Source organism: Perca flavescens, chromosome 3, assembly GCF_004354835.1.
Source record: "Perca flavescens isolate YP-PL-M2 chromosome 3, PFLA_1.0, whole genome shotgun sequence".
NCBI lineage: Eukaryota > Metazoa > Chordata > Actinopteri > Perciformes > Percidae > Perca > Perca flavescens.
Window position 1 is genome coordinate 33434915 of NC_041333.1, and position 23321 is coordinate 33458235.

Below are 23321 nucleotides of genomic sequence, written 5' to 3' on the forward strand. Positions count from 1 at the left end.
GCTCTGGTGTTGCATTAGTGTTGCGTATGTTCTCTCCTGCTGAGATTTTTCATTCTCTGTCATAAGCAGAATTTGGCAGCGGGGGAGAGGAAGGATGGCAATGCCTTAGTTGTGAATAATTATAGTTATCCGACTTGTGTACGCTCACACACTCGCATGACACACACACACACACACACACACACACACACACACACACACACACACACACACACACACACACACACACACACACACACACACAGCCCCTAGAGATAGTTTTTTTTTGCAGAGTACACAATTCTAAGGTGCAGTTATGAGGAGAGTTTTATGCATAATTAATCAATACCCTGGTACACACACACACACACACACACACACACACACACACACACACACACACACACAGAGAGAGATACTCTCCACTCAATCCTCCAGCCCACACATGCTCTGCAGAGTTAAACTCGAACAGGCTTTTTAAGGCTCACGCTGAAAACAGTAATGATTTGTATTTGCACATACTGTATGGTGTCTTGTTCATTTGTGTCTGCAAAGTCTCGTCTCGTTCTGATTTTAATGCCCAAGAAAATTCTCTACATTTTATTCTTGTCAGGCTGGGATGGTATGGCCAAAAGTATGTGCACCCCCAAATATTACAGCTTTAGGGAATTGTTTCACATCGCCTTCCTGAGAATCCCATTCAACCACAAGAGCTTCAGTGAGGTCGATCGCCGTTCTTGGCCGACGAGGACTGGCTTGTAATCGGCACTGCAGGTCATCCCATAAGTGTGGCTCAACCACCTCAGCCAGGTCTCTGTGCAGATCAGTTAAGTTTCTCCACACAAAACTCTGGTTGTAGTTGCCTGGCAACCAGTGGAAAATCCAAGAAGTTAGCCCACTGCTCAGAGCCAGAAGATGTGTGCAGCACATCACCCCTGTAACATGGTGAATTGTTGTTTTACCCTTACACAGATTTAACATATGGGATATAACTTTTATAATTTTTTTATAAATTATTGAGCTGTACAGGTGCTGGTAGGTAGATTATGGCTCTGTTTTCTTTCTTAGTTTTAGCTAAGCTATCCAGCTGCTCGCGGTAGCTTCATTTGAGAATGATATTACTCTTTTCATCTATCTCTCAGCCAGGAAGCGTATACGTACGCAGACGTACAAAAAAGGCGAACTTTTCCCTTAACAGAACTAAAAGTACCACCCTCAACATGTGTTTTTTACCTTATTCAGTTTGTATCTTCTGCTCATGAGCGTCTGAGCCTTAGGCTGACTGACAGTTGAGTAATGCTGTTTTGAACGAGGCGAGCAGCCGCGGGGAGACGAGCAGGCTAATAGCTGCTGATATTTAGACACTCATAATAGAGGGTGAATCCCCCTGTTACTCTTTAGTCTATTTATACCATGTCGGAGAGGCGACTAAATGGATTTGTGCAGCATTTGACGACACACAGATGCACACATGTTTATAGGCACAAAAAAGAAACCCCCACACCAAAATAACCTCCTCCACCAACACTAACCCCGCTGGACACACAGATGCCCCGACCTCTCCAAGACAGTTAATGCAGCCGAGCATCGATCAAACCCAAAGAAACCGATTTCAAGTTCTAGCAAAAACCCCAAAGTTTTGTGTATTTGAGGAAAACAGAAAAATGTTCATAAAATGTTGTATTTGAGCTAATGCAACCATAAGCATATATACATCAACATTTCTGAAAGAAATATAATAATAAGATAATTATCAACACATTTAATGACACAACCTCAAAAAGTAACTTGTTACATCTAAATTCAATTTATGTCGTTTAAATACTTTTGTTTTCCTGCTTCAGCAACATGCTGCAGTACTGTACAGACACTAATCTAGTGCTGCCAAATGTGTTAACCCTTACACACACCCTAACCCTAAGCCTATATTTACATAAGACAATTTAACAGAATGAAAGGAAGAAAATTAGAACGTAAAAGTAACATTTTAATATAAACTGCACATATTACCTAACTAAAAGAAGTGGAAAACAGTCCAGTAATGCAGGGATGGGTAATTGAACAAAGGAACACACACACACACACACACACACGCAAGCACGCACGCACACACACATACACACACACACACACACACACATGTTGAAATACATGCCATCATACACGTGTGCCCCTGAAAGATGAATGGTGTCGGGTGCGGTGCAGCCGTCGATTGTCTACTATTTCGTGTTGTGTATAAAATGTCTTCTTCTTGTCAAGAGTGCGGCTGTTGTAGCATGTGGTGTTGGCCTTACTGGTTAACCCCTGGGACTGGGCGAGAGAATAAAAGTGGGTAAGAGAGAGAGAGAGAGAGAGAGAGAGAGAGAGAGAGAGAGAGAGAGAAAATATGTGTTTGTGATGTTGTGAAAAAGAAGCAGAGTTGGAACGATAGACTGGGGGGAAGATGGAGAGACAGAGAGTGTGGAAGATGATGACATAAAGACAGATAGACGGAGAGAGAGATAAAAGAGAGAGAGAGAGAGAGAGAGAGAGAGAGAGAGAGAGAGAGAGAGAGAGAGGACAAGCTGAGCCAAAAACCAAAGTCTGGCCGTCTGAGTGGGTGACTGAAAGCTGGAAGCAGATCTGAACTCTTGTTAGCCGACAGCTGTTGAGTGACAGAGAGCTTTGCTGGAAGAAGCAGCTGCTGAGAGAAAGAAACAGAGCAGCGGCGGCACACCGCGTCCTCAAGGCCGCATAACAGGACAACAGTCCAGCGACGAAGAAGATTTATGAGCTGAATAAATTCTTCTACCGGCTCTAATGAGGTCTGACATGACATACGGACAGAGAGAATTTATTGAGGGATTTTATTACTTGTATTATTTATTATTATTGTTTGCTTTTGTTTCCACCCCACCCCCCCCCCCCCCCAAAGTATGCTCTTGTAAAACAACATCACACCACTGTGTTCACACTGCAACATGGACTATAATGTTACACTTCAAATTAGAATTTCACAATTCGATTGATACACAAAATGTCAACAAAGGATTTTTTTTTCAGTACTTTAAACTGAGTTAGGGGCTGTTTTTACTCTGTTATATGGCAATGGTACAGTACTAAATGAAACTGGACTTCGGTGTCCCATAATGCACTTTTACCTTGGACTTTAGGTAGTTGTTTGATTGCTAAGTTCTTATTTGTATTGTGGTATACTGACAGATACATAAAATATTCACTTAAAATACTAATTCAACACATTTCTATAGCATACAGTAAGCTAATTTGTTTGTGTGTTTGTCCCTAAGACCTGAAGCCAATATGGAAATGTTCTTCAGATATTCTAATGGCCACAAGATGTTGAGTGTCAGACACAAATGCGTACTTATTTATATAAAATATTGGATCTCAATAACTAATTTCACCTCACTTGGTCTGGTATGACAAGTAGCTTATGGTAGCTAATGTTAGCTAACTTTAGATGTAAATTTATACAGACATTATTATGAACATAAGTATGCTCTTGATCTTTGAGACTTCTCTATTCTGACTTCAAACAACGGACAAGTTGGGGGCCAGCAATGAACCCAAAAATTGTAACCTGTGGATGATGTCACAGACACCAGGTCCATGTTTTGTACAGTAAGAGTTTCAGGTAACCTAACTCGTTGTGATCATCCCTGTTTAAAGTGCTGCTGTTTTGGTGTACAGTAAATTCAGTTTTTTAAGAAAAGCAACAGACAAACACCAGCGGTCGTGACATAAAAGCCAAAGAACTCTGGAGACCTCCCTTAACGTGTTTATGTGTAATGTAGCAAGGCATCACCTACTTACTGCATCAATATTGTATTCATATTGGCAGTAAAACATGCCCTCTCTTCTGTTATTGTTGCATTATGGTGTTTGGAAGTGAGCTGCAGAGCCGGAGCTGTGTCCCCTGTGAGATCAGCTGTAAATGGCTTGTGGTTTTGTTGTGGTATTATTCTGGGGCTATTTTTGGCTCGGCATGGCCTTTATTCAGACTGAAAACTGCAGCAGCACATAGGCCTACGAGCACTTACACTCATCGACTCTCATCTGGCTGTTTTCCTGGCCGCTCCCCCCCTGCCACTTCCTGCAGGAGAGAGAGAGAGGCCTTTTCCTGTGAACTTCCAACTCCAGCATGAACACCTGTTTCCTACTTCCTGTTATTGCCTCCAAGCACCAGGAAGTTCACCGTAAATGTCAGGAAAACGTAGAGTCTGACTCATTTTGTGCCAGATGATGAAGAGGAGGGAGTGTAATACTCCACGCTTTGCTGGCGAGAGAGAGAACCGATTCAGTTTCCGCTGAAAAATGAGTCAAACGCAGCGATCAGTCAGGACAAGTTCTGTGTTGTTGGTGATCAGTGAAGGAATTAAAGAATAAAGTTGGGGTTTGATAGCATTTCATCAAATCTGACTGCTGAAAATGACGTGATCCGCCGATCGGTTCCTCACACAAGACTCACCACTCTGTCTGCTGTGTTGAACTACAAAAACATACAGTCCACTTGTCATTGTGGAGTGTTATTTTGTCTTTCTTTAACAAGAGTGTGCAGTGACAATGCGTCTTTTCTGTACTGTATTCTGTTAACTTGCGATCAGGTTTTTACACACCTGAGCAGTCGTTTAAAGTCTGCTGCTTTCTTACCCTCTTACGTAACATTTCATCTTGCCGTCAGTTCTGTGATTTGCAGTCTCCGCCTCACTGCTGAGTCAGCAGAATAACGCACCCTCTGTTGTGTGTCTCTTATCTGCTCAAACAGTCATGATTGAGCGCCTGCATTATATTATCTCTGCTGTAACTCGCACACGTGAACATCACACAGAAAAATGGACAGAGGAGAGGAGAGGTATAAACACTAAGGACACAAGGGTTAAAGGAAGGAAGTAAGAAAGGAAATTGTATTATCTGACATTCCACACACTGATTTTGTGTCTCTCAATGAGAACGTTTAATATGTTTTTACATAATGTGTAAGTACCTGCCACACGGTGTACTCTACAGATTAATCTTTTTATCTTTTTATTTTGACACACAGTGTAAGGAGCTACAGACCTTCGCTCCTTGTACATCTGTTTAAAGAGAAAACTCTCCTGCAATACTTGCTGTTTACTTCACATTCATACAAATGGAAATATTCTAGATGTAATATGCATCATTTGCATTCATTCCCAAAATTCAGCAGGACATGTTTGGTATCTCTGGAAACTTTGGGGCCTGTGGGTTTAAGCAAGTCTTGGCTGCACGCATGTAATGATGGAACAAGCAGAAACACACTCCCAATGTTTAACAGTTTCCAAAAAAAAAGAGAGATTCATGGTCTGAAGTGGCAACTGCCCGTTTGTGTGGGTTCCCTCTTTTGTCACATACTTTTGAGCCAGGTTGTGACAGTTCAATTTTATCTACAAATCAGGAGCATTTTTTTTAATGACTCCAGCAGTTATATTTTTTTATCACCGAACCACAAATGTTTTCTTTTTTTAAATAATGTGTTTAACTTGAGTTGCATCTATGGCCTCGTTTGCACGTTACCCCATTAGGGCAAGAAAAATAATGTACATGTTCCATGTGTGTGTGTGTGTAGGGTGTGTGTGTGTGTGTGTGTGTGTACATGATGTCAAGTTTAATGTCTCTCAGGAGAGGAAAATCTGCTCAGGAGGTCACTCAAACTGCAACATTACAGGACATGAGCCAGCTCCAACCTTTCCCATGTGTGTCTATATGCACATAGAATACATATTGTGTGTTCATATTTGTATTGTTTGCATACCAGAAACAAAATGCTCCCAAATCCTGGTTAGGAGTCAGAAAAAAAGCCCGGAAATCGTTATGCATGTTAGAGCATGTCGTATAGCACTATAAAGCCTATACAAGTGTGTGTGCCTGTATACATGAATGTTCATATCCAAGTTCACACTATGTCCCCTCGCTGTCAGTCATTGTACCCCGGCTCTTCTGTCCTGCAGTTATTTATAACCTGCAGAGGGGGGGTTTTGGGCTCCTGGACGGGTCGGGATAAAAGAAAAAAAAGAGACGGAAAAAGAAGGATGACAGGTTGATGAGGGAGAGACAGAGAGAGAGAGAGAGAGCGAGGTAGAGGCAGAGAGGGAGAGAGGGGCGACTAAGCCTGTGGATCAGGAGGAGGCAGATTAAGCTTAAGTCCCCTGCTTAAGACTTCAAAGTTCAAACTTCTGCAGCCTCAACAGTTGTCCGTTGTCCTCAACTTGCTGTGTGTGTATGTGTTTACATGTAGGTGTGCACATACATCTCAGAGAACATGTGTGTATTGTTTTGTGTTTGTTTATCTTTGCGGGATTGTGTGGTATGCACCTTTTTAGTATGAGTATTAAGTACAAGTGAAATTATGAATTTATGAGTGTCTTTGCGTCTGTGTCCATGCGTGTGTGTGTGTGTGTGTGCATGCATGTGTGTGTGTGTGTGTGTGTGTGTGTTGTCCTCCAATGACAACACTGAAAGATATGTATGGATATAGTGAGAGACAGAAGAAGAAAGGAAGGAAAAATGGAAGGATAGAGGAATGACGAAGTGATGGGAGATGAAGAAAAGCTAGAGAAAAAAAGAGAAGAGTGTTTGACTTATTAGTATGGAACAGGTTACAAATATGGGATTAAATCGAGGTTAAGTTTCTTTGACCGATTAGAAAACATTTTCAAACACTAGCAATAATTGCTAGAATATGTGAAAATAAAAGATGAATACGGGAAAGATAGGTGCATACAGGCGCAGTTTAAAAATCTTATTTCACACGATTTAAAATATGTACGTATGTGTGGATCTTTTTCTTCTCTTCGGCATGCAAGCTTTTATTGCAATTTAAATGTATTTACAGATTTTATTGTTACTCTTTCAGGTTCAAGTTACTTTATTTGTACCTGTAGGTACATTTGTTGCACAAATGGGATGATGCACAAGCAAAAGTTTCATATGAAAACATAAATACAACTCTGATTTAATCCCACAAATTCATCTCTTGGTGGCGATATTTTATCTGAAGGTGAAAAGTTTTTTTGAGAGTGTGTACTAATGGAACTGAACGATTCATTATGTCAAGCCTGCACCACTAATTATTCAACAAATTCATTTTGATTGCTATTTATCACACAACGTCTTCACCAGTGAGACACTTCCAGCTTTGAGTAAACAGAAGAATCTTTTTCCGTCAGCGCTCAAAATTTTGCTGTTTTCTGCTCAGATTTGTGTTTCATGAAATTAGAACACGGAAAGGGGAGACGCCAGAGATGCAGCGGGCTGAAGCTGTGTGTTAATACATCTGCACGTCAAGACTAAACCCTGACAAACTACTGCAACATACTGTGCGTGTGTGTGTGTGTGTGCACTGTTATCCCATATTAGTTGACTTTACTGGAAAATTGCATGGAAACCTGTGTGCTTATAAACCATCTTAAAGCTTTGATGCGTAGATTTTTAGTATTAATAAATGTCCATTACATTCAAGCCATTGCCAAATGAGTTGCTACAAAGCTAATTAAGACCATCAGCTCCACACAGCTCTCTCTGTGTTTCTCAGAAGATTGTGTCGTCCGGCCACTTTCGCGTCCTGAAAATTGTGTGACGGTAGTTACCTCTTCTGAAAAGTCCATCATGTTGTTTTTAATCCTGCGTGTCCTCCTCGGCTACTAAATCGACCACACAAAACTAAAACCCAGATATCATACATGCACACCCTAAACATTGACAGAAAATTATTAAAACACACTTTAACTAGGACAGAACCTGTTCAGAACATACATTTTTTTCCGATGAGCCTTTGCGTCGTTTCAGCGCATAAAACTTTTAATGACCCCGCCCCTCCCATACAGAAATTTAACCTCCTTAGTTATCTCTGCTTAATATGATCTGTGCACTGCATACTTTTTATTACTTTATACTGATTATTACAATCACCTAATGTGATTTAGTAAAGAATATGTTTTTTTAACAAAACATGAAAGAATAAAAGTTTAATTACAACTAAATCTGGGTTCACAGTGTGTGTGTGTGTGTGTGTGTGTGTGTGTGTGTGTGTGTGTGTGTGTGTGTGTGTGTGTGTGTGTGTGTGTGTGTGTGTGTGTCATGGTTGTTAACTGTTTACTTGCTGCCTCGTTTGTTAAATGAGACATCGTTCTCTTAGTTTTCCATACTCCGGTGGCCTCAGCACCCTGTTAGCTCATCTTTACTACTTGTCTATGCAACACACACACACACACACACACACACACACACACACACACACACACACACACACACACACACGCCCCCTCTGCCTCGCTGTCTGTCTGCTTACAGGCTGTGAGAACAACAGGTCAACTTCAGGACAATGGAAATACTTTGTTAGGCAACTACTGTATTCTCCATCAGAGACTTAATTCACTTGTAAGATTTTAATATTTTCTCTTCACTTGCTTCTCAACATGATGACAATAAAGAAATGGGTTACTTGCAAAGTGGAGGCCTTATAAAACTTATGTTGATCATGCTATTCTCAGAGGAGAAGAGGAGCATTTTTTTTTCTCCTTTATAGATTCAAACAATAACTGCCATGACTTAAAATGATGATGTTTTTCTGTACATTTGACTGATTATCCATTTATATTGCCCTACCACTGGGTTGGAGATTGTTTATTTTTGTAGAAAACATCCAATGACAATCATCTGAGCCAGGCAGTGGGACGCTGGACCAATCAGTGAGCTAAATGGAGTTGTTAAGATGATGTTGAAGAAATTATTAATGGTCTGGTATGTTCACTCATCAAAGTATGAGGTTCATTGGACAAAAGGAGCCAGCATTAGGAAGTTATGCTGTTTCAGGGTGAAGAGCAGCACGGCCACAGAAGTAGATGTAGCGAGTACGGCTGCATACAATGAATGAAACGTTCTCTAATGTAATGTCATTTTATCTAGACAGGAACAGTGTATAATTTAACATTAACCTTTAGCACAATTGCTATGTTCTGCCCGTGGTCCCTGGGCAGGTAGATAATGATGACAAGCTGCGCTATGTTTGAAATTAGAATTGAATTTGCTACACGGCTCTGACTAGGCGTCTGCAAAGTCATTTAGATCTCCTCCCACTGACCAAATATCGACCCCCAAGACTACGCCAGGCGAACCTCGTCAGGACATGACGAGCAGAGATGCATTGTGGGCCGACTGGATGAGGCTGATAAAGAGCTGTTAACCCTAAAAGAATCCTAAGTCTGGGGTTTAGGGTCCCAGGCTGTTCCAGTAAAAAAACAATGAATGCCTTTGTCCCATTTTAAGATTTGTCCACTCCAAGTAGGGCTGCTCGATTATGGAATAAATCATAGTCAGAATTATTTTGGTCAATATTGAAATCACGATTATTTAACACGATTACTCATTGTCTTTTGGAAAGATGTTGCATCATTGAAGCTAAAAAACAGGGAAACAGCGAAACAAATCGACAGTAAAAACACCTTAAACTGTGAAATTTCCCTTAAGACTTTTGCCCGTTTTAACTTTTCTTTTCATTCAGGACACAAGACAAAAAAGAGGTTATCGGCAAAACGTAACGTGCAGGCTAATGGTTTTTGTGATCGTTGGTAGCCAAAATTGTAATCCTGATTAAAATTCTGTTTAATTGCGCAGCCCTAACTCAAAGTATGAACTGTTAGCAGTTTTGGCATTCATAAACCCCCACCAATAGTCAAACCCTGAACTTGTTCCAAACTGCTCCAGAATCAAATCACCCCACTGTTGACATTGATTTGGACTTATCTGCTAAGCCGCCATCCCTGCTGAAGTCAACACTTCCCATCCCTGCTCCTCCTCCAGTGTATTCATGAACAGGAGATTGGCTTTCACCTTCGACCTGGGCCCAGCAGCTGCAGCAACAGGACGTTCTAGTCAGCAGCTGGATGGATGCCAAACCCTCCTCTCCTCTTCTCTCCTCTCCTCTCCTCTCCTCTCCTCTCCTCTCCTCTCCTCTCCTCTTCTCTCCTCTCCTCTCTTCTCCTCTCCTCTCCTCTCCTCTCCGTTTCCGGTGAGTGTGAGTGGTGGTGGCGGAGGTGCGAGTGGCGCGGAGTTTCAAACTGTTTCTGTCCCTGTTTTTTCGGATTTTCTGACTGTGTCTTCAATCTGTCTTTTGGTGCATGATCAGGTAAGTTTCTTTAATTCTTTAATTTTTTTGTGGAGTGTTTGCTGAGGATTCGGGGTTTCGGCCGAGTGTTTTTTTCGGGAGGAATGGCGTCCTTTGAGACGCCACCTCCGAGTCTCCGGCAGGGCGTGAGGATAGCTCCCCCGGAGAGTAATGTTACCGTGGAGGAGGTGCTGTTGGCGGTTGGTGAACAGGTAGGCCATGACAACTTGTCTTTTGCATCCAGAATGAACAAAGCAGTGGTGGTGTTTATGAAGGATGAGCAGCTTGTGAATCAGCTGATTGAGAGCGGAGTGTTTATCAGAGACAGCTTTGTGCAGGTTTCCCCTTTATCGGTTCCCTCCACGCGGATTACCGTATCTGGTGTTCCTCCGTTCATACCCGACGAGTTGTTGGGGAATGAACTTCAGAGGTTTGGAAAGTTTGCGAGTGGATTTAAAACGGTGACTTTAGGATGCAAGGATCCCAAACTGCGACATGTGCAGTCTCTGAGGCGGCAGGTGTTCATGTTCCTGGACTCGCCCACACAGACGCTGGAGGTGTCCTTCAGAGTGAAGCATGGTCAAGGCTCTTATATGGTGTATGCAAGCTCTGGACAGTTGAAATGTTTTGAGTGTGGGGATGTGGGACACAAGCGTTTTGCATGTCCCACAGACCGCAGGCGCCGACTGCTGGCGAGGCTGCGGCGCCTGAAACCCCGGCCGCGGATGAGGCTGGCGGCCCGGGGGCGGATGATGTTGCGCCCGGTGACGGGTCCGATGTGGCTGGAGCAGCTGATGCTGGGGGCGTGGCGGCAGGTCGCGGCGTTGCAGATGCAGCCGGCGGTGAAGTTAAGGAAGGTAATGTGGAGAAGCAGAGCCAGTCTGAGCAGCAGCAGGTTCCCCCCCAAGTAGAGAGTCATTCGGAGTGTGTAGGTGCTACAGCGCAGTCACAGTCAGGGATTACTGGGGAAGTAGCTTCCACAAGTCTCACCAGAGATCACACTGGGATCCCCTCTGGTGAACAGGGGTAGGCCTGTTCAGTAGTCAGGCATCATGTGCTAGTGATGACATGGAGTTTGATTCAGAGTCTGATACTGTGTCTATTGGAGAAATTAATCTGAGCACAGATCTGTATTCATTGGAGGAAATTGATCGTTTTTTTGAATGAAACTTTTAAAAGATCTGTGAAAGTAACCGATTATTTCAAAGACACAGAAAAGTTTATCAAGTCTGTTGCTGTACTGAAAAGACTTGTTGGTTTTGACCTGTTGGATAAAAAGAAACGCTATCGCCTCAAAAAGCACATTACAACTTTAAGAAAGGAAAAAGGACGTAGAACCTCAAAAAGAATAAGAACTTCCAATGATCATGACACTTAATTTTTTTTCCTCTTTATATTGTTCTCTGCTTGTCTCAACTTGTCTGTTTCTTTTTTCTGACTTTTCTATGAGGAGCCTAAAAATAGGATCTCTTAATATCAATGGTGGGAGAGACAGGCAGAAGAGGGCTTTAATTTCTGAGGTTTCTAGTCAGAAAAGGATTGATGTGCTGTTTTGCAGGAAACACATTCTGATCCAGCAGTAGAGACAGATTGGGGTTTATGGTGGGAGGGTCCCTATGTTTCTTAGCCATGGCACTAATGTTAGTGCAGGAGTTGCTGTCCTGTTTAAGGCAGCAGCGAATGCAACCATCATATCCTCCAATCAAGTGGTAAAGGGACGCCTGCTGGTTGTCAGGGCAGAGATAGAGGGTTCTGGTTTTTGGTTTGTTAATGTATACGCCCCTAATCAGGGAGCAGAAAGAGTGATATTTTTCACTCAGTTAAGAATTGAATTAAATAAGTACCATCAGGATCAGCTTATTGTTGGTGGCGATTTTAACTGTACTCCTGACTTCACTGTGGACAGGATAGGCGAGGAACCTCACCCACATTCAGCCCAGAGTTTGAATAGCACCATTAACCAGCTGGATTTGGTAGATACATGGAGGGTGAAACATCCACAATCCCGACAGTACACTTGGGTGAGGGTGATTAATAATAGGGTGAGTGCAGTCAGACTTGACAGGATTTATATTTCACTAAACCTTAGCTCTAGACTGGTCCACAGTAGAATAACCCCTGTTGGCTTCACGGATCATCACTTTGTTTTTATAGATTTGATTGTCTCGCCAGGTGAGAGGGTAAAGTCCTACTGGCATTTTAATAACAAACTTTTACAAGACAGCAAGTTCTGTGAAACTTTCGAGCATTTTTGGAAGTGCTGGAAAAATAAAAAAGCAGATTTTAAGTCTTTGACGCAGTGGTGGGACGTTGGCAAGGCCCAAGTTCGGGTTTTTGTCAACAATACACCTCCCATTCCACTGCTAAGATTAATGCAGAGGTCATGAAACTTGAAGCCAGCATCAGCAGTATTGAGGAGGTTTTAAATAGGGACTCTGACCCTTCTTTAGGGCAGGTGTTAAAAAAGAAAAAACTGGAATTGAGCTCTTTTCTGAATGAGAGAGTGAAGGGAGCCCTTATCAGGTGTCGTTTCCTCCAGTTAAAGGACATGGATGCCCCAAGCTCCTTCTTTTTAATTTGGAGAGATCTGTGGCTCAGAGGAAGCAAATGACATGCCTTCAGCTTCCAGGAGGTAGAGTAACCACCAGTCCTGGGGAGATGAGGAGCCATGCGATGGTGTTCTATGCTGACCTCTTTGGGGCCCAACAGTGCAGCATGCAGAGTCGTGAGGAGCTGCTGGAGGGTCTTCCTCAGCTCAGTCTGGACGAGAAAGCTGCTTTGGACTGCGAGCTAACTCTGGAGGAGCTGAAAACTGCAGTCAACCAGATGGCTACAGGAAAGGCACCGGGGATAGATGGTCTCTCCACAGATTTTTATAAACAGTTCTGGAATACTATTGGACCAGACCTTCACGAGGTTTTTATGGAGGGATTACAACAGGTTTTCTTCCTGTTTCTTGTCAGCGAGCAGTGTTGTCATTGCTGCCCAAAAAAGGTGATCTGGCGTTACTTAAGAACTGGCGCCCAGTTTCCCTCCTCTGTACGGATTATAAGGTACTTTCCAGAGCATTATCAAACCGGTTGAAGGTTGTCCTGGAACTAATTGTACACTCGGACCAAACCTATTGTGTTCCAGATAGATCGATTATGGACAATATTTTCTGTGTTCGGGACATTCTCGATGTGTGTAAACTATATAATCTAGATGTTGGTATTGTCTCTTTGGACCAGGAAAAAGCTTTCGATAAGGTGGATCACTCTTATTTGTTTTCTGCACTTAAAGCATTTGGTTTTGGTGATGGGTTTCTGTCTTGGGTTGGTTTGTTGTACAATGGTGCACAGTGTTTGGTGAAGACGGGGCTGGGCTGAGTCGGCCCGTTCCTGTGCAGAGGGGATAAGACAGGGTTGCCCTATTTCGGGACAGCTATATACTTTAGCAATCGAACCTCTACTGTGCAGGATGAGGGCTCGACTTAGTGGTGTTCTCCTGCCTGGGTCCTTGGGCGTTGAGCGCCCCTTGTTGTTTCAGCCTATGCAGATGATGTCAATATTTTTGTCTGCAGCCAGACAGATGTTCAGTGTTTACAGGATGCTTTATCCCTGTATGAGAGGGCCACATCTGCACGGGTGAACTGGGCTAAGAGTGAGGCCTTGTTAGTAGGGCAATGGAGAGGAAAAGCCGTGCCCAGTCTGCCAGGGGGACTTGAGTGGGGAAGGAAGGGTTGAAAGTTTTGGGAGTGTTTTTGGGATCTGAGGGTTTTGTTAAAAAGAACTGGGAGGGAGTGAAGGAGAATGTGTGCGCTCGGTTGTCTAGATGGACATGGTTGCTACCCCAGCTGTCGAATAGGGGAAGAGTTCTGGTTGCCAACAATTTGGTTGCCTCGACCCTTTGGCATAAGCTTATTGCCATCGTGCCACCAAGAGGCCTGATGGAGGACGTTCAGAGAGAGAACTATCGTGGATTTCTTCTGGTCGGGGCGACACTGGGTTCGGGCAGCAGTTTTATATTTGCCTGTAGCTGAAGGGGGGCAGGGGCTGGTGGATATTCAATCAAAAATTGCCTCCTTTAGACTCCAGACTGCTCAAAAACTATTGTATAAGTGTGGCCCCAGCTGGCTGGACACAGCCCGACTGCTGCTGAGGAGAGCTGGGCGTCTGGGATACGATAAACAGCTTTTCCTCTTAAGAACCGAGGAGATGGACCTTAATGGGTTGACATCGTTCTACAACTCTGTGCTGCAGGCGTGGCAGGTACTCCAATATTCTCGGGATGTAAAAGAAACTCCAGGAATGTGGCTTTTTGAAGAACCTTTGTTTTTCAACAACTTCCTGAGGACTCGAACATTGCAGTCAGCCAGCCTGAGGGCCAGTCTCAGAGAGGCTGGGTGTACTAAATTGGGTCACCTGATGAAGATGACGGCAATCTCTGTTGATGTGCTGAGAGTGATGAGCAACATCACCTCCAGTAGGTTGATCGACAGGGTGGTGAAAGAAGTTTGTGCTGCCCTGGGATCACCTCAGCAAACTCTGGTAGAGAATCGGTCCCTGTGTGAGCAGTGGAGTGACGGATGGGAGTACAGTTTCCCCTCTCTGACCATTACCCCATCTGTGGGGGGATGGCAGGAGGAGGCGGGTCAGCTACTGTCTTTCTCAACCCCTCAATTGGGCAAGTTTCAAGATGCGGGGAAGAAAGAGTTATATTATACCTGCATAAAGGTCCTGAACATACGGTTTTTGGCTGAGCTGAAGGAGTCGAGGTGGACTGAGTTTTTGGTCCGGAGGTTTCCCCGAAAGGCAGTTGGCGTTCCCTGTACAAGCTGCCCGTTGAAAAGCGGGCAGCCGACCTCCAATGGAGGATTGTGCATGGGGCTATAGCTACGAACAGATACAGAGCGCACATCGATCCCGAGCTAGGGGAGGGATGTATGTTTTGTCACGAGGTGGAAACTTTAGCACATTTGTTTGTCCAATGTCCTCGGTTGGCAGATCTGTTGGGTGTTCTTAAAAGGTGGGTGCAGGGTTTTGGAGAGGTTTTTTCTTTGGACTTGTTCATTTTTGGTCCCAAATACACAAAGCACAAAAGGACAGTTCACATTTTACTGAATTTTTTGTTTGCAACGGCAAAACTGGCCATCTGGCTTACACGCAGGAACCGGACTCAGGGAGCTGGAAGTGTGGAGCCAGTACCGGTGCTGGAAGGTCTGGTCCAGGCCCGGTTGAGGGTGGAACACGCTTACTACAAAATGATGGACAATTTGCTGTTTTTTAGTGGTTTGTGGGCTGTGAGGGGAGTGTTATGCTCTGTTGGGGAGGAGGGAGAGTTGGTGGTTCATTTTTGATTGGAAAAAAGCACAAAGTTTGTATTGATAGTATTTGGTTTTTAATGTTTGTTTAGTTTTTTTGGTTTCTTTTTCTTTGTTTGTGTCTGTTGATTTTCTGTGACTGTAAATCTTATCTGGAAATGGTCCAATAAAGGGACTTTAAAAACCAAAAAAAACCTCTCCTCTCCTCTCCTCTCCTCTCCTCTCCTCCGTGGCAATGTTTCTCCTAAAAGATATAAAGCTCTTCAAGGAGAAAAACATAAAACAAAAAGGGAGACACCAGAAATGCAAAAATGTTAAACCAGAGCGGCTGAGGAAAAAACAAACATGAAAGAGCCATCACCGTGATTGCCTGAATGCTGCCAACTGTCACATAATCTTCTTCTCTGTGACGGCTATGCAGTAAGGTGCTGGGTGCAGAGGATTGTGGGTAGGTACGAGGCTGGCTGGCAGGCTGGCTAAGTCGGCCATTAGAGCGTACCAAATAAATCCAGGATGAAGATGATGATTTCACAAACGCCCTTCAGATTGAGAAGGGATTGTGTGTGCGTGGGAGTGTGTGTGTGTGTGTTTGACTTTGTAAGAAGAGTTTTAAAACCTCTTTGAAACTGTGGAAGGAAAGAAAAACAATATGGAAAGAGCGAAACGTGAGGGAAGAAAGCAGAGCAGGCGGAGGAGGAGGAGGAGGAGGAGGAGGAGGAGGAGGAGGAGGAGGAGGAGGAGGAGGAGGAGGAGGAGGAGGAGGAGGCGAAGTGGAGGCAAACGGAGAAGCTCATTAGAGAGAATCCGTTGGGTATAAAGATGGTAGATGTAAAATCTTTTTGGCTCCCTCCCTCCTCTCTCTCTCTCTCTCTCTCTCTCTCTCTCTCTCCCTCTCTCTGCCTGTCACTTATTTATTTTATCCCTCGTCTCCATTTTTACCCCCCACCGCCTGCTCATCTCCCCACCACAAAAACAACCATGCTGAAAATGTCGCCACTCGGAAAAAAACAGTTGCAGATGCAAAATTAGACTTCAGCAGTGATGAACACCAAGGAGTTCAAACCTTTTAAGGCATAATTAAGGCATTACACATCGTTTATACATCTTCCCGCAGACGGGGGTCCAGGAGTTGTTTGTTTATTCCTAACGTCGTGAGGATTTTGGAACCCTTACCTTATTTTCCCAAAACCTCCTCCATTAAAATCAATGTATTTTGTTGCAGATGTTGACAAATACGACACCTCCTCAGTCACTAAAATAATAAAAGTAGAGGACTGTGCAGAGTTAGGATTTCTGAGAGTGCTTTTAGGGGCTGGATGATGACATTAAAAATGTATTTTTACTCCAATTAGTTCACTTCTCTCCAAACTAATTAATCTCTTTTGGCTGTTGTGTAATGCATGACAGTGGAACACAGTTCATTGGTTTAAACATCAATTTGATTATTTTTTGTGTCACATTTGCCATATGTGCTTAGTGATTTCTAGTATTGAAGGTAACTCGACTATACTGGGCCAATCCTCAGAGCTCAACAGAAAACAGAGTGGCTCAGCTCCAGCAGCGTTCACACTTTGTTAGCACTTTGCTCTTCTCATTAATCTACACAGGACAGCAGATTGTAGCCGAGTCTCTGATAGCAGAAGGACGTAAACAGACGTGTTGAAGGAGCCTCGCTGTGTACGAGCCTCACAGTAACAACACTAATCAATAGAAACGGCCTACAAACTGCCACTCGTTCTGAGAGAAAAGATAAATGAACAAAAAGGAATAAAATTGCACCTGCTAATCCCATAGAGCGACACACCGACACCTCACAAACAAACAATCACAAGGGGGGAAGATAATTCTCTAATATTCAACTCAAAGCAGCGAGAAGTGACTATTTGACGCTGTCTGCTGTTTTGAAGTGGCTCCCTCCTGCATGCCCCTTATTAATTTTCTATTTCTATGTAAATTCATCTTCCGCTTCGTGGAAAGCTGCGGTGCAGAGAGCGAGCCGTGGAACGCGGCGTGGCAACAAACCGCTGCATCGAGGCTGCTGCCACGCAGATGTAGTTAGGCTTAAAACTGCAGCAACCAGAGGGTAAGGGAGGAGGGATAAAGGAGACGGGGAGACAGGGGAGGTAATTGGCATGGCCTTCGCATTTTTCTTTTGTAAGTTGAATTGATCCCCCTCGCCTTGAATTTTTCTTTTTCTTTCTCTTTTCCTCTTAATTTCTCTCTGTGTGGAAAAACAGAAAGCAAAAAAAAATAGTGCGCCTCTTTTCTCTGAATCAATCAGCCCCTCCCTCGCTCTCTTGTCTCTTTCATTTTATCGTCCTCTTTTCTTTATCAAGGCCAAGTCATTTTATCTCCTCAGCCCTCCCTCGTTTTCCAACCCACACTCTTCCTTTCTGCTCTCAATATGAATATTCGACATTCGCACAGACAGTAGATAGCAGTGGTATACAGCAGTTTGCTCTGCAGAGAGTGGGATCAATGCTAGGAGGAGAAAGCGCGGCACTTGTACGCACACCCACATGTTTTTAGCGAGGCGGCTAATGTGCTGCAGAAGTCGATAACATCTCCAGCTGCAGGTGTCCTTGTTTGTGAAAAACGACTTTGCAGAAACAATTTCTGAACTGAAGAGCAAAGTAAATGAAGTTGCAGCAGAAGTTGTGTTTTGTCGAATGTTGACGGAGTCTTACACTCTCCTCTCAACCCTGGTCTGTTTCCATTCGGCCAAGTGATGCTTGCTTTACTGAGAGAAATAGCAGCTATCCTATTCAGCCCGACCTGAACACATCACTATTCACTTTCACTCACTCAAAATGATGTGAAATCGTTCATTTAGCGTTTGGAAAATCATGAAAAACAAAGCATTAACGCAATCCACAGAAATGTGTGCACAGTAAAAAATATTATTGTAAAGTGATTTCATTTTGATTGAAATCATTGAGAGAGCCCTCTTGTATTATATCATTGTAAACGATTGACATTTTTCACTATTTTCTGACATTTTGTAGACTTAACATTAAATAGATTAGTTGTAAAAATATATATATTTTTTTTAAGAATAAAGAATTTGTTGCACCCCAGTTGCATGCTTGGATGAAATTTAGAATGGCATTAGAATCATTTCAGTTTAATGACGTCCCATATAGACTTTCACAAACCGGTCCGCACAGCCATGACTAAAAAGGGAGATGCGTACAACAAAGCCAATTAACAAATGATATATTAGTTTAAATAATAACATAAAAGGAAACTTAAACGGTGGGGTGTGTATTCAGTAAGGTCAGTAGTGCGGGTGGGTGCATGAGTGAAAGTATGTACTGTATGTGCAGTGTTGTGAGGTGCAGCAACACACCCAAGGCCAGGATGATGTGTCAAAGAGGAGAGACCACAACGGAACCCAAGAGGCCTTTAAAAGGTTCACTTGGGCGGCTTTGGACTAGGTGGTAGAGCAGTCGTCTACATATTAGAAGGTCAGTGGTTTGATACCTGGCCCTGCATTCCCATGTCAAAGTGTGGGTGACACAATGGACTCCAAATTGCTTCCATGTGTGGATGTTTATCTGATGACCGGGTGGCACCTTGTATGGCAGCTTCGGCCACCAGTGTATGAATGTTTGTGTGAAGAATGTGTGTGAATGGTACCTGTACAGTGTAAAAGTGTTTTGAGTTGTTAAGCCTAGAAAAGGGCTTAAAAACAGTTCATTCATAGCCTGGATGCCGGCTGAACCACAACATTTGAGGTCGGGAAGTTCGGTCTGGACTTGATCTGTTGTGGAGCAACTAGTGTATCCTGAACCAGAGCTGTTCGGACCAATCAAATTGTCAGGGCCGGCGCTTTGGTTGAATTTGTTTACAACAAAGATGGCTGCCGTTGGAGAATTGAAATGTGTAGATTCCGCCATCGCGACTGTTGTAGAAGATATCGACAGCGCATTCAGTTTAAAAAAGGAACAGAGACTTTCTTCGGTTGAAAAATAATGTTTTAAATTGACGAACATCATATTTGTAATCCATGGCTCAATTCAAACGGGATCAAAAAATAATTATTATCTCTCCATTGACTCTCGTTCATATTCTTTTCCGAATTAAGGTCCCATGGACTGGAAGTAGAAGGGCGGGACTTCGGCTCTCTATAGAGCAGTATCAGACTCATATTCTGACTAGTATCTGAGTAGTAGGGGTTGCCAGTTGTTACCAATGAACCCAGGTGCTGCCGCTGTACTGACGAGCCTCTGCCACGCCCTCCTGCAGTATCTGCAAAGAAAGCAGCCACACAAACAAAGAAACAGGCAGACAGGGCAGAGAGGGTCCACACAGCAGTCCCAGCAGTGTACTATGTATCAATTCTCCAATAACTGTAAAAAAGAAAATCCACTGAAGAACATCATTTCCATTCCAGTGTTAAATATGATGGACAAATGAAAAAGTATAATAGCAATGAAATATACCACGCTGTGTTTGGACATGGAGAGAGTGTGTACATGTGTGTGTGTGTGTGTGTGTGTGTGTGTGTGTGTGTGTGTGTGTGTGTGTGTGTGTGTGTGTGTGTGTCATCGCCTCACTCCCGTTCACTACCCTTTGAATGCTGGAGCTGTGTTTCCATGACAACGATGACCCTTGGGAGTCAATGTTAGGTTTTTTTACACAAGTAGCCTCTTTAGAATTCCTCTCTCTCTCTCTCTCTCTCTCTCTCTCTCTCTCTCTCATCCATCCTTCCCTCCCACTCTGTGTGCCTCTCTCTACCTTTTCATCACCTGTTCTTTCACCAACTTGCACTTAGTCTTTTTCTCTTATTTTCTCTCTGTTACGTACCAAAGGAAAAAAATGAGTTATGTGTTAAGTCGGTGGAGACACTGTAATTGCACACTCCGTAATGTTGTACGTCTATCGCATATCTTTCTCCTTCAGGACATCATTACACACACACACACACACACACACACAGCTCTCCATCTAACTCTCTCTGTATTCAAACATTGTTCAGTCTCTCTCCCTCTTTTCTTTGGCTCTTTTTGGCTCCCGTCCTTCTCGAGGACACCAAAGCAGTTCCTGACAAAGTCCTTTTCAGCGCTGACCTTGCTTTTAAAGTCTACTCTTGAGCTGAACGATGTGTGCGCCATTTTACCCTGTTTTGCATGACAAAAGAAAGATTTTTCATCGCCAATCCCACCTCTGTGGAAAACCAATAACACGTGTTTTCTTTTCTTTTCTTTTTCCTCTTTTTTTCCCCTGCCCCTTCCACCAGGCCAAGCTGATTGTCCCCAACAGCACGGCGGGGCTGATCATCGGTAAAGGTGGAGCCACAGTTAAGGCGGTGATGGAGCAGTCCGGGGCGTGGGTCCAGCTATCCCAAAAGCCCGAGGGCATCAACCTGCAGGAACGCGTTGTCACCATCAGCGGGGAGCCAGAGCAGAACCGCAAGGCCGTGGAGATCATTGTCCAGAAGATCCAGGAGGATCCGCAGAGCTCTTCCTGCCTCAACATCTCCTACTCCAACATCACAGGACCCGTCGCCAACTCCAACCCCACTGGCTCCCCGTACGCCAACTCCACCGAGGTAATGCCGTCCGCGGCAGCCGCTGCAGCAGCCACGGCTTCCTCTCTGCTCGGCCAGGCCAGCCTGGCTGGAGTCGGGGCCTTCCCAACCACCATGTCCAGCCTCTCAGGCAACGACCTGCTGGCCATTACCTCCGCCCTCAACACCCTGGCCAGCTACGGCTACAACACCAACTCCCTGGGCCTGGGGCTGAATCCCGCCGCAGCCTCAGGGGTGTTAGCAGCTGTGGCAGCTAACGCTAACCCGGCAGCAGCCGCAGCAGCTAATTTGTTAGCATCCTACGCCAGCGATGCATCCACCAGCGCAGGTCACCCAGCGGCAGGTCTCGGAGGCTTCTCCCTGGGATCCCTGGCTGCCGCTACAGGGGCCACCAATGGCTACTTAAGCGCCGCATCGCCCCTGGTGGCGTCATCTCTACTGGCCACGGAGAAGCTAGCAGAAGGAGCAAAGGAAGTGGTCGAGATCGCCGTGCCAGAAAACCTGGTGGGAGCCATCTTAGGGAAAGGAGGGAAGACGCTAGTGGAGTACCAGGAGCTGACCGGCGCCAGGATCCAGATCTCCAAGAAAGGCGAGTTCATCCCTGGAACTCGGAACAGGAAGGTGACCATCACAGGTTCCCAGGCCGCCACACAGGCTGCACAGTACCTGATCAGCCAGCGAATCACCTACGAGCAGGGGGTACGTGCCACCAACCCACAGAAGGTGGGCTAAACCTGACAGCCAATGAGAAACGAGGAGGAAAAGAGGAAAAAAAAAGAAAAGTGGGGGTTTGGGGGAGGAGTATGAAAAAGTGAGAGTGAGAATGGAAGAAGGAGAGGAGAGCAAGAATGTCAGAAGGAATCGTCCGCGCCGTTTTCTTCTGCGTGTTTTCAGTATTCTCTATTCTAAAAAAAAAAGAAATTTGACGCGAAGCAAAAATGTGCTGAGAAGATGAGGAGAGAGAGGAGCGAGTTATCACGCTGAAAAACCAAGAAAAAAATGTGTAACATGTAAATAAGGTTTTATTACTTAACGTCTTGACCTTTCGGGATTTTTTATTGTTTTATTGTTTTGTTTTAGTAAATTAAGCTGTGTGTTTGTCCGTTTGTGTATTGTGTGGACAAAGCTGAATGCCATGTAGACAGGCCGACTGCCTGAGAGGTGACGGGAAGTAAGGGGAGGGAGGGAAGGGCATGGGCACGGGGGGGAGGGTTTGCGTTTACAGGGTACAACCCTCCGCCCCCACCCCCCCCCAACCCCAAAATCCCTTATGGGAACAACCCTTAACCCTCCGTCCCCCTGCAGCCCACACCCCACGACCTCCCGTAGGGTTTTTGTTTTTCTTCTAGTTTTGATTTGCCCCTCGGCCCCCGGCCCCGCCTCCTCCACTACTTGCCCACGGCCTTGCCCTGCCCCCCCCCCCCCCCCCCCACCCCCTCCTCCCTTCTACAAGGGTTTATAACGAGCAAGACTGCAAACTTAAGCCTGGTGTGTGAGAGAAGAAACGTCCTCAAATTCCCCCTTCTCCCCCCAACCCCTTTTATTCTCTCCCCCGCCTATGATCTCACCTCCCCCCTCTGCCCCCTCTTTCTGAGAGATGAATGAAGGGTGACGCGAAATTGGGGAGGGTTGTGGGTGGGGGGGAGAATCAGCTGGGCGTTTCTTCATTTGCACACCGCCCCCCCCTTCCCCACTCCCCACCTGTGATGTATCCCACGAGCAGTATAGCGCCGCAGGTGTTATGGCACGTAGACCACCCCCCCCCCCCCCACACGCAGCTCTAGTGTTTGAGATAGAATGCCGAGGCGCACGCTGATGATCTCACGTAGTGCGAAACCGACGAGAGTGATACTGTGCAAGCTGCGGCAAACACAGGATCTATGGCATTTATTTTTTTTTGCAGTCTGCTGGGATAATTCTGTTAATGATAATGTCATGACTATTACGATAGGAATCATCACCATCGTCATTATTTATTAATGAGTTCACCCATAAATAGCTCAGTTGTTTTCTTTATTTTTTATCTGTGAATTCAGGTTGACATGAATGTAAATGAGACTATTTTTGATTTGAATCTTTTTGTTTTAATTTAAGTGGATTGACGATGAATAGTAATGTCACATAGTGTAATATATGTCTTATTTAAGTCCAGTAAGAAAGCCGCCCCAGGCATTAATATCATCACAGTGAAGGATCACCTTATATATCCAGTCAACGAGCAGAACAGGGAACGCACACGCACAAACACACACAGTACACACTAAAGCAAAACACTATGATGCCATATTTGGTGCTAGAAAAGGGAATTCACCATATCTATGATGCAGACTGCATTTGCAAGACAATATCTGACAACCACTCACTCCACAGGCTGCAGTGCAGCG

The 23321-nt window shown here is 44.5% G+C and overlaps 1 protein-coding gene across 2 annotated transcripts in view; it reads left to right on the forward strand.

The window, feature by feature from the left end:
- nova2 (NOVA alternative splicing regulator 2) overlaps nt 1-22100 on the forward strand; it is an 85315-nt gene extending 63215 nt beyond the window's left edge. For both annotated transcript variants that reach the window (XM_028574600.1, XM_028574601.1), the window contains one exon: nt 20647-22100. In XM_028574600.1, coding sequence (XP_028430401.1) covers nt 20647-21669 — 1023 coding nt within the window. In that variant the 3' untranslated portion in view covers nt 21670-22100. The remainder of the gene's footprint in view (nt 1-20646) is intronic.
- Nucleotides 22101-23321: the final 1221 nt, after the last annotated feature.